This window comes from Poecilia mexicana, unplaced genomic scaffold (genome assembly GCF_051168715.1).
Source record: "Poecilia mexicana isolate PSO_F unplaced genomic scaffold, ASM5116871v1 scaffold_10, whole genome shotgun sequence".
In the NCBI taxonomy this organism is placed as follows: domain Eukaryota; kingdom Metazoa; phylum Chordata; class Actinopteri; order Cyprinodontiformes; family Poeciliidae; genus Poecilia; species Poecilia mexicana.
The window spans coordinates 6,496,945-6,508,533 of NW_028263379.1; the positions used below are offsets into that span (position 1 = coordinate 6,496,945).

General features: G+C 42.4%; 1 protein-coding gene across 8 annotated transcripts in view; it reads left to right on the top strand.

Moving 5' to 3' along the window:
• rapgef2b (Rap guanine nucleotide exchange factor 2b) overlaps nt 1-6,479 on the top strand; it is a 103,155-nt gene extending 96,676 nt beyond the window's left edge. For 6 of the 8 annotated variants that reach the window (XM_088009362.1, XM_088009365.1, XM_088009364.1 and 3 more), the window contains 5 exons: nt 205-354; nt 1,233-1,434; nt 1,520-2,016; nt 2,566-2,976; nt 4,324-6,479. In XM_088009362.1, the coding sequence (XP_087865488.1) occupies nt 205-354; nt 1,233-1,434; nt 1,520-2,016; nt 2,566-2,933 (1,217 nt within the window). In that variant the 3' untranslated portion in view covers nt 2,934-2,976; nt 4,324-6,479. The remainder of the gene's footprint in view (nt 1-204; nt 355-1,232; nt 1,435-1,519; nt 2,017-2,565; nt 2,977-4,323) is intronic. The other 2 variants (XM_088009366.1, XM_088009363.1) reach the window with 2 other exon arrangements.
• The last annotated feature ends 5,110 nt before the right edge of the window (nt 6,480-11,589 follow it).

The following is an 11,589-nucleotide window of genomic DNA, read 5'->3' on the forward strand; positions in this document are numbered from 1 at the left end:
TAGGGAGGTTCTAACTGGATGAAAAATCTGTTGGGTTTAGTTTTCCAAACAGTAAAAGTATCTTTTTCTCTGTAACAATGATGCCACCTAGAGGCTGCCTCCCAACAAACCAGCATAAAATCCCAGACAATGCAGCCTGACCCCCCGGGGAAATGGCCGTGTTCCTCCTGCTAATTATGCTTGTTTTATTGGAAATGTCCACAGGCACCAGTTCGCCCCAGTCCCTGAAGAAGATCCTGTCTCTGTCTGAGGAGGGGAACGAAAGGCACCGGAGGCAGCCAGAGGACACCATGTCCAACGCCTCCTCCCAGCTCTCCTCTCCGCCCACCTCCCCCCAGAGCTCACCAAAGAAGGGTAAGCCAACATCTACCCCCACCCCTCGCCGCCCCAACTCAAACCTTTGAGCTCTTTCTCTGCCACTGTGTGCCTCTCATGCCACCTGGTGGCTGCCAGCTGTATTTTTCCTACAGACATGACATCTGGGATTTTATTCCAAAAAAAAGATTTTTTTTTTTATCAGTTATGGTTCTAATATGTTCAGTAGAAACAGAAAATGATTAAAAAAGGGTCAGTATTTTAACTTTTTTTTTAAGTTCAGCCAGTTTGGCTTTTGTGTTGTTGAAACCCAGAATCTTTTTTGTTCCCCATTTCATCTGAACCTAATAGGTAAATCTTTTAAAATGTTGCTTGCAGAGGTGACACATCCTTTAGAGAAGATTCCTACTGCAAAAAAAAACAAAGATATTTTTGCATGCACCATTTTCAAGTAGAGATGCACCAATCTGATTTTTTAATAATTTACTGATAACGAAACTACTTTTACTTCTGGGTGTATAAAACTGACTTAAGAATAAAATCTTAGGATTACAGTTTTGTTTTATCTGCATCACTGAAAATCAATAAATACAATAAATTTATTGATTGGGACATACTCTTTGTCCCAGAAAGTTCTTGTACACAGATATTAAGCTAAAAAAAATTGATTTGCAAAATTTTAACCCACTTACTTTTTTGTGCATCATATCACAAAATTGTATTTTTTTTCTAGATTCATTTCAAATATGTTTATTTAAAAAAATATTGCCTCTCTGCCCCTTGTTGAAATGACATCAATTCTTTTGCAGTGCAGAAAGGAAAGCATGAATATCACCCTTTACATATGTTGTAATTATCTTCTTTAACTCAGTCACACATCTACGTTTAACGTCTTGATCTTCTCTGTGTCGATCCAGGTTACGGCAGGTCAGGCGACGCCTACTCAGACTCTGGCCACAGTGAGATCTCGTCCCGCTCCAGCCTGGTCAGTAACTCGTCCTTCGACATGGCGCAGGAGGAGCGCAGACTGCGTCACTCTGGAGGAGCTGGCGAATCCCACATGGGGGGGCCTCGGCTGGAGAGAAGAGCCACGACCGACCCTGATCAGTACAGTCTGGGGTATGGTAACCAAACGTTTTGTTTGAAAAATGTTGGGAAAGTGGAAGTAAAGTGATTAATATTTTTTTATGAATGTGTGTTGCAGGTCCTACTCTTCGATGCAGGACTGTCGGGGTATTTACGCCGGCTGCCCCACCGTCCTCTCCTCGCCCAGCTCAGAGGAACTGACTCAGGATCAGGGAGATCGCGTGTCTCTGGACGCTGCAGACAGCGGCCGCGGCTCCTGGACTTCCTGTTCCTCTGGTTCCCATGACAACATTCAGAACATGCAGCAGGGCCGCAGCTGGGAGCTCGGCATCGGAGGGCTGTCTTCGGCATCGGAGGCGTTGTTAGGGGGTCCGGCGGCACTGTGGGCGGCGCAGGCCAGGGGCAGCTGGGCATCGGCCAGCTCCTCCTCATCCTCAGCCGCCTACTGGGGAGAAGAATCAGAGGGAGACACGGGGACGATCAAGAGGAGAGGAGGAAAGGATGTAAACGCAGACGCAGAGACGAGTAGCATCACATCCACCGGGTCGGAGGAGGCCAAGCAGCTCGGCCGGCCGTCTCCATCACCCATCACAGCTGGGGGTAAAGCTTTTCTTTGTGAGTGTTGGTTCTTGTCCTGTCAGTCAACCAAACTTTATTTAGAAAGCACTGCTCATCTGTTCTCATGTTAGAGTAGTATTGTTACTTTGCAGCACATAGGTTTGAATAAGACAAATTAACCAGAAACTTGTACTGTGCAGTTTACCCAACCTGTTTCTGTTGGGACTCCTGTTGCATAAATTTTTGCAGCTCAGAAAGTGTCCAGTCCTTTTTCTTCTTAACTGAGATGAGATTTCCGAGGTTGTCTCTGCTGCAGAAGTATTTTAGCAACACTTCACTGAGCTTTGCTTTAAAATCCTGGTCCTGGATGTTCATCTTCGCCACTGGCTCATTTCTGCTGCCAAACTGCACGATGCTATGTGCATTCTGTGGAAAAAATGTTTGGCACTACTATAAATTTAATTCAGAATGGTCCTAAATAGTTTTTTAAAAGTCTTAAGTTTGAGTTGGTGAAGGCTGCAGAAACCCCGTCTGTATGTGTTGAATGTTTTCTGGTAAACCGATGGTCAGCTGGTACTCAGAGGTGCTGCCTTTGTGTCCCCTCAGCTCGGAAGGAGGGTCGATACCGGGAGCCCCCCCCAACTCCGCCCGGCTACACCGCCCTGACCCTCTCTGACCTCGCCGAGGGACAGCACCCGCCACCGCCCGTACCCACGACGACAGTAACCCACTCGAGCCGCCGACCGCCGGACTACACCACGGCTCTGCAGCGCTCGCGGATGGTGACCCAGTCGCCCGACTCCCACCAGGCCCACCAGGCCGCCAAACACCGGGGGGGCAGCCTCCACCGCACCCGCTCCCCCGCAGACGAGCAAGAACCCGACGACGAAGAGGAGGGTGAGTCCTTGTCTCCCAAACTAGTGGCTCTGAGGAAACCGTTGGCCCGGCACACGCCTGAGGCCCCCAGACCGTGACGGTGTGAGGGGTCAGCAGGCAGGGCCGCCCCCCACATGGCAGGTAAACAGTTCCTCCTCACTGAGGCTGCATGTGAACAAAAACAAACACCAGGACCCTCCCCCAGCACCAGCAGAGTCCGTCCCTCTGCTTACTGTAAAGGTCACAGCAGGTCATGGAGCATGATTCCTATCAGTCACCGCTTCCCTCTCACTCTCTTCTCACACAACTATAACTTGTGGGTAGTCATCTGTTTTCACCTTTCTGAACTTTAACCAGCCTCCACCTCCAGCATGCACACCACTCCTTACAATAAGTGGACTTTTCTCATGATTTAGTAGAGAACTATTGATCATTTGTGTAAATATTGAGCTGCTGGGAAGAGAGAAGCTGAAAGTCTCAACAGTAGTTACTTTACAAAAGGTTCCTGTAGTACCTGAATGCTTCCACTTGGTGGCAGTGTTGGAAACATATGGAGGAGCAAAACAGTCCTGCTGCTGTTTCATCTGCCAAAAAATGCAGAAAGTTAGCTTGATTAATTTTTCTTAACAATGTTTTTTCAAAGCATTTTTGTTCTCAGTATACAATTACAACAAAATACAAGAGAACAAATAGTGACTCTGCCAGTAAAACATTCAAAAACAGTTTTCCAGCCAGGAGTTTGGACAGCCTTTGTCTCATCGCTGTTCTCTGAATTTGGACACAGCCTTTGTGTAGCTCCCTGATTAGTTCAAGGATGGTACAAATCTCCATCCGGAGATTTTAAATTAACAACTGCAGTCTTCTTAAAGACGTTTTAATTATTTATCTTAGGTAAAGGCACAGTCACAAAAATCCAGTGTGTTTTTGCAAACGTTGCTGTATTCAACAAAGGTTTGCATATAAATTTAACTCTAGACCAACAAAATTAAAAGCAGCCAACATTCAGTTAGAAAACCATTTTTATTAAGGAAAATGTCTGACTGTTTTTCAGAACTCCAGAAATCAGTTCTTTTCTGGTTTGTTTTGATAAAAATATTGCATATTTAATTAACTGCTGAGCAGAAAATCTGAAAAATAATTATTAATAAAATTAGTTTGGGTGTTTAAAATATTTTGGCCTCCTATGTGATTTCATGTTGCCGTGTTTAGACACTGTAAACAGTGAGGTGAAAGGCCAAATCAGATGTGCCATGCTTGGTATATGTTGTGTCGTACATTCAGAATTAAGTTAGATTATTTTCTTACCAGGTTAAACTAATTGGTATATTTCAGTTTTTCATTAATAAGCACATGCATGCTGCAGGAATAACTGTTTACGTGACACACGTCAGAATATTGAGTCACATACCATATGAATATTTTACTCTATCTGAATTCAGACCTAAGGGATGTGCTGCTAACTGTCTCTCTTGGTCTTTGTCTCCACAGAGGACGAGCAGGTGTCTGCAGTCTGAGGGGCAACAGTGGACGTTGATTTGTAGGAACTTGAAGCCCCCTGTGCCCCCCTGCCCCTTCAGATGGGCTGGATTAAAGAGACAGACCTACAGACTCGTCAACTCGCTACGTACGTGCCTGCCTCCTCCAGTCGCTGGATTCTTTGCTCCTCGTCTCCCTCCCCTGCCTTAAAGCATCATGGGGGGTTTGATGACCCTGCATGCAAAAAATACTGTGAAGAAGAGACGGAGAGAAGGTCAAAGACAATGACAAAATGCCTGGCACTTTGGACAAATAAAATATTACAATAAAAAAACAAAAAAAAAACAAACTGAGAGACAGAAAACAGCCACTTGTTGACGCAGCAGAATCATGACGTGTCGAGCTTCATCTGCACTTTCTCGTTTTCTCTTTTGAAAAGGAAAACCTGAACAATTAAAGATCATCAAAACAAGACTTTTTATTAAAGACAGAGAACGATTTCATCATCTTCAACTTCCCTCTAGATTTCTTCCCATTTCTGATTATTTTCCTTTAAGTGATTGCACTCGAGGGGCTGAAAACAGAAACCTGGACTGAAATGACCCGTCTGTTGTTGGAGTGTTTGAACTTTAAATCCAGTATTATCTCTTGTTCACGTGTGAACGCGTGTCACTTGTTGGTTTAAATTAAAAATTGAAGCTACTTGGTGTGGAGAACCATCATGCAGTATACTGACATGCAACTCGTTGTACCTACCAGAAACTCTAATTCTTGCACTTTGAGCACAATTGTAATGTTTGGTTTGATTTCCAGGATATGAGCGAAGCATTCATGTCGCAGCTCGTCTCCTCTGTGTTCCAACACAACACAGTTTTGACCTTTGGGAGATAATAGAAAAGCACACTCACCCAAAATCATGTATGATCGTCTCCGTTAAGTTAAACTAAAACCAGGAATTTATGATTAAAACATAAATACCTTTCCATTTTTTTTGTCTTAGTATTGAGAGATGACATAGTGCACATTTCAGGAAGCATTATCGGGTAAAATTGGAAGAATATTTCAAAATAAAAGCATCCACTGATTCAGATTTGGCCGTTTTCCGACCTGAACACGCATCCTGTGAAAGTCAGAGCGCCTTACATTGCCATGGTTGCAGACATGTCTTTACACGGTCGATCACAATGCAAATCAAACTGTTCCGGGATGAAATGCCTTATTTCTGATGCTCCTTTTTTTAAAACGAACAACCAGACTAAAAAGTTTGAGTTTTGTGGTGTTTTTTGTTTATTTTCTGGATGGTTTGTGGCTTCGGCCCACCGTGTGTTACCGTGTCGTAGAGGATGTGTTTCCATCTCTGCTGTTGTGCTTCTAGTTCCATCCTCAGAAATACTTCCTGTCTGTTACAAACATCAGCCTCTGTATATCAAAGTTTTCTCCTTATCTGGCCGTCAGTGGAAGTGACTCAAGATTTACATTTGTTTAGTTTTTATTTTTGACTCCGGTGAAGAAGGTGACATATGAAGTATAATTATCATGTTTTTTCTTTCAAAGCTGCCAATCGCCACACTTTGAATATTGTGAAAAGAAAATGAACGTTTTGTTTCCTTCTATCACAGCGTCACACTGATCACATTGATCAGTCCTGGAAGCTACAGACTGAGTAAATAGATGAACGACTGCAGTGTTTTCCACTGTGTTCTGTGACTACACATTAAATGATTTCTTCTTTTTGTAACGGCTGCAGATTGATTGTTAATAATTTGTTTGTAACACAGTTATGCATCATTTACTTTCATTCAACTCTGAAGATAATGTGCATATTAGCAGGTCGAGTCGTAATTTGAAAAACAAAAAGTTGCACAAAAATTGTACAAGCATAAAGATAAGTGTAGTAGGTAGAACTGCTACTGCGTTCGGTGTGTGATGTCAGTGAGGTGTGTACATTTAGCTGGTGACGAACTTCTTTTCTTCATTCTTTCTTGTACTACTTTAACCTGTATGTCTTTTAAAAAGACAATTGGTGTGGAGTACGTATCAGTTGTTTTTGTATTTTTAATACAATAATTGTAAATATTGGTTATATTTTTGTTCAAATGTAAAATGTTTATGCCTCAACATCCAGTTTATATGAAGCTGGGAATCAATAAATACTGCATAAAGACCCAGTTCTAAATGCCCTATTTATTTTCCTCCAGGTTTTCACCCTGATAAAAACGTTGTTACTAATTTTCTATCTGACCACATTGTGTCAGAATTGAAACATTTTCTTCCCAGTTTCATTTTCTTGCTCTGTATTGTTTTGGGCAGGTCCCACATCTCCATTTTTCATTTGGCTTTTGTTATTAGCAGTTTCATTTTTAATAAAACAGAGAAGCTTATTACTTCTGGGCAGCTTTTTATTACTCCTGCTGTCCTTTTACAACAGCTTCCAGATATTTTATTTTGAGAGGAAATGGAGTGAAGGAGTTAACTGAAATTACTTACAGCAACATTTTATTTCAAACCAGATTTTTTTCACACAATGTAAAAATAAAGTTGTTTTTAGGTCAGTTCAGGTTAAAACAGTCAAGTATCTATGATTGAGATTTGGGGCTATTATTGATACAAGAAAAACAAATTGGAGGAGTAAATTTCTGCCAAAAACCACGTCCCCAAAAAATTACATGTTTATAAGAAAAAAACTTGGAAACTGTTTAAAATTTGCACACTTATAAGAATAAAATAATTTTCCTGTCCCTCTGACAAAGGGTCAGAAATTTCCATCCATTTTCTTTACACCCTTGTCCCTTAGTGGGGTCGGGAGGGGTGCTGGTGCCTCTCCAGCTAACATTCCAGCCGAGAGGCGGGGTCACCCTGGACAGGTCGCCAGTCTGTCGCAGGGAAACACACAACCATGCACACACACACTCACACCTAGGGACAATTTAGAGAAACCAATTGACCTGACAGTCATGTTTTTGGACTGTGGGAGGAAAACCAGAGTACCCAGAGAAAACCCACCCATGTACAGGGAGAACATACAGACAGACCAGGGAATCAAACCCAGAACCTTCTTGCTGCAAAGCAACAGCTCTACCAACTGCACCACTGTGCAGCCGGTCAGAAATTTGTAAGAAAAAAATACATTCATTTCAGACGTTTACTAAGACTGTAAAATCAGATATTTGAGACGAAAACGCCAGTTGTCCTCTAAGCCTGAGGTGGTAAATGTAGATCTAAACGGTTTCAGAACATCTCTGGTCCAGAATTGATGCAGCCATGATGCCGTTTCTTCCTCTCGGTCTGAGGTGAGTATTCTGGATCTCATCGAGGCATCCATGGTGAGTTTGATGTCGTTCTGATGCAGATTTACCTCAATCATTGTGGAAAGTAACCAAATGTGCATCTCTATATTTACCACTTCAGCCTTGGAAGACTTCTTATTGCAGATGTCTGACTTAATTATCTCATTTTTTTTTTTGCTTATGCAATTCTGACTATTATCTGAAAATATCTATTTGAATGTAAATTTATGCTTTTAGTCATGGGAACTGACATTTTCCATGATGATGAAAAATTAGAAATTTTTCTTGTAAAAATGTGATATCAATCTTAAAATGTCTTAGTTCCTCTGCAGTCAGTTATTTGCTTGACACTCAGAGTTTTATAGAATTATGTGCTAAACTGTATTCTTAGAATCATTTTCTATTTGCTTCCAGGCTTTAACATCCTAACTTGACTTGAGATGCTTCTTCAGTATTTCTTCTTTATGTTCCCTCCTCATGATGCTGCCAGCACTGTGCTTTAGATGTGATGCTGGTCACAGACTTGTACGTTTCCTCCTTTCTCCTCCTAATGCAGCAATGGTTTTGTAACCAAACACTTACCGAGCACATGGCATGTCTATAAAAATCATGCTATTTGTCCATTTGTAAACTGTAACCTGGCTTTTTATTTGTCCTTTAATGGTTTCCTCATCGCTGAGTCGCCTTCCAGCTCATGTTGGCACAAGGATCATTGCAGCCATTTTCACGTGTCAGTGTAAAGGGCCCTTGGCCAGCAGCAGCTAATTTGGATTTAAAAAGACAAGAGGCCCTGAAACGGCTCATTCTGAAAGGAGCTAAAAAAATAGCCAGAACTGAACAGACTAAAATCATATGTTTTGTATGATTTATAGCTCTATCTTAACTTGTTCAAGAATGTCACCTTTAAGATGTACCTCTGTTTTGACCACCAGAGGGCACTGTTTCCCTAAATGTCCATCCATCCATTTTCCTTCACCCTTGTCCCTCAATGGGGGTCGGGAGGGGTGCTGGTGCCTATCTCCAGCTCACGTTCCGGGCTACACCCTGGACAGGTCGCCAGTCTGTCGCAGGGCAACACAGAGACACACAGGACAAACAACCATGCACACACACACACACACACACACACCTAGGGGCAATTTGGAAAGGCCAATTAACCTGACAGTCATGTTTTTGGACTGTGGGAGGAAACCGGAGAACCCGGAGAAAACCCACGCATACACAGGGAGAACATGCAAACTCCATGCAGAAAGACCGGGGCTGGGAATTGAACCCAGAACCTTCTTGCTGCAAGGCGACAGCTCTACCAACCGCGCCACTGTGCAGCCCTCCCTAAATGTCATATTTTCAAAATGTTCAGGATGTCCACTGTATTTGATTAATTCCCATTCTTTGATGAAGCTGGTGGTAGTCATAAAAGCTCTCCCCCCCTATCAGTTGTGCTGACGTTCCCTCCGCTGCAGCGCGGCGCCTCAGCTTCTTGTTTATCGGCGCTGGCTCAGATGGCGGCGATGCCCTGCTCTCCAACGGTTTGACATTCTGACTGCAGCTGGTCGACACCATATCACAGCTCGACATTTCCAGTCCTCATGAATAATGCAATCCCATCGTGTTGCTTCCCGTTAACGCTGAGCCCAGGGCCCCAATTTGTCACACTCGCCGAAAAAAATAATAAATAAAATAAAATAACACACAACCCAGCTGCGAAATGAGGGGAAAAAGCTCAACCCTTTAAATAAGGGTAGAATATCAACTTTACTCACTATTTTAGGACTTCACCGAACCTTTGCAACTATGATGCAGAATTTAACCGGCCTTCTAGAAGCATTCATGCTCAACATTACAACCGTCATTGATTTTATGGGGATTTTATGAGACACACCAACACTCGGATTTGTATTCCGACCTCTTTTCTCTGAAACCCTGAAATGAAATTGGGTGCAACCAACTGCTTTCAGAAATCACCTAATCAGTAAACAGAGTCATCAACTTATCTCTGTTTAAGCAGAGTTAGGCTCTAACATCTGTCGACTGGACAAACCTGGCCAGAAGAAAAGTCGACAATGAAACAGGAAAGCTTATCACAGTGGATAGGAAGATGGATGGAGCTAAATGTAGAATAATCCTGGAAGAAAACCTGTTGGAGGCTGCAGAAGGGTTGAGGTGGATGTTCACCCTAAACATCCAGCCAGAGGTGCAAGAAAATTGCTTGGATCAATACAGAATTATGTGTTAGATTGACCTAGTCAAAGTCCAGACGTAAATTCAATCGAGAATTTGAAACTGATGTCACAAACTAAAATATGTATTTGCTGTAAGGGCTACAAAATATGATTCTACAAAGTTCAATCCACCAATGAGTGGAATAAAAAAAAACATGCAACATATTTAAATTCTGAATTATTTATGAAACAATGTAGTATTTTTCTGTCATTATGTTCTACTTGGTCTCTCCAGTTTTTAATAATGTGTTGGGCAGTTTTCAACCCAATTCCAGTATATTCTTGAATCTCCTTAGATATTTTCTCTGTTTACTGCCAGTGATTTGATCGTTCTGAAGCATTTTTTCTCAGGGTTGTTTAAGAAACAAGAAGCTACTCCTTCCATCACCTGGAATTAAATAACATGTTACAAGCTGTAAGTATAGGAAGCTCAGACCTATTCAGTTGCATTCAGTTGATTACTCTTTTTTTGTCCAAGTAGAGCATAAAGGATAAAAAAAGACAGGTTTAAAAATACTATCAAGTAATTTTTTGTGATTTTATTTTTTCTTGGCTGATCCATTCTTAAGATGTTTTCATCTTTTATACTTTGGGAGAAATAAATGTACCAATTTTGTCCAGATCCAGTTTATTTATTTCTAGTCTGCAGGTAACAGCTGGTTGTTTGTATTTTCCAGGAAAGCCGTTTATTTCATTACAATAAATGCCTGCAAGGCTTGAAAATGACGCATCCTTTCAAAAATAGCTTCTTTTTTTTTCTTCCTCCAAACAAACACATCCAAAGCTTTGACAAATCATGCTTTCACTGTGATAAAGTATCTGAAGGGAGGAAAAAAATGACTCCCCCTGCAGCTGCCTGCTGTGGAAAGATAACTGTGACTGACATGAGACTGCATGTGGAACTGCAACAACGGAAAACACACCCGCCATCAAGTTTAGGAGGAAACACTGCAGCAGTCAGCGTCCAACACTACAGCCGCCACCTGACTGCAGTCAGAGGTGGGAGGTTTATCACTCATCCGGCTCAAGGACTGTGCTTTGTTCCCACGGACACCAGGGGGCACTGTTTACCACAAAATGCTGCCAGGTGGACCTGTCCACTTTCCCTGGGCAGCGGACCTTATCGAGGGGTAGCAGGCGGCCAAACGGCCTGTGTAGATAGCCAGCTGGTTATTTGTGTGAAGCCCGGGCCCAGAGTTGTCGACCATGTTCAATCGCAGCAGCTGCAGGTCATATTATGGGGCTGTCTGGGCTCCTTTCATGGTAAATTGGATGAAGGCAGTTGCAGTGAGGGCCGAGGGGAGTGGAGATGTCACCGCCTGCACAGAGTTTGTCTGGACTCAGCGGGTCTGAACAGAACCTGAAAGACAATTCAGTTTAAGGCCGTTAGAGTCAGAGAATTGAGAGAAAGGAAGATTCATAAAAGCTGCTCTGGCCAGATGCCTTCCTGACCAACTGTCTGTGATAAATCCACGGGAGGTCAGAATGAGGGTGAAAACATGCTCACTATGTTTAGAAATTTGTTTTGATTAGAAAAATATTTGTAAAAGTGCCCATGCTGCTTTTATCACACCCATCTTCACAGGTAGGGGAATGTAATTTAATATCAGCATGAGTTATTTTTAATTACCGCTGGTGTTTTCTCTGGGCTTTAATTTCAGATTATTCTGAAGCCTGCTGTTAATCCAAAGCTATTTGTTTACTTGTTTATTCATTAGTTTCCACCAAAGTACTTACTAATCTTCCTGGGCTCCAGTTGATAAAATACC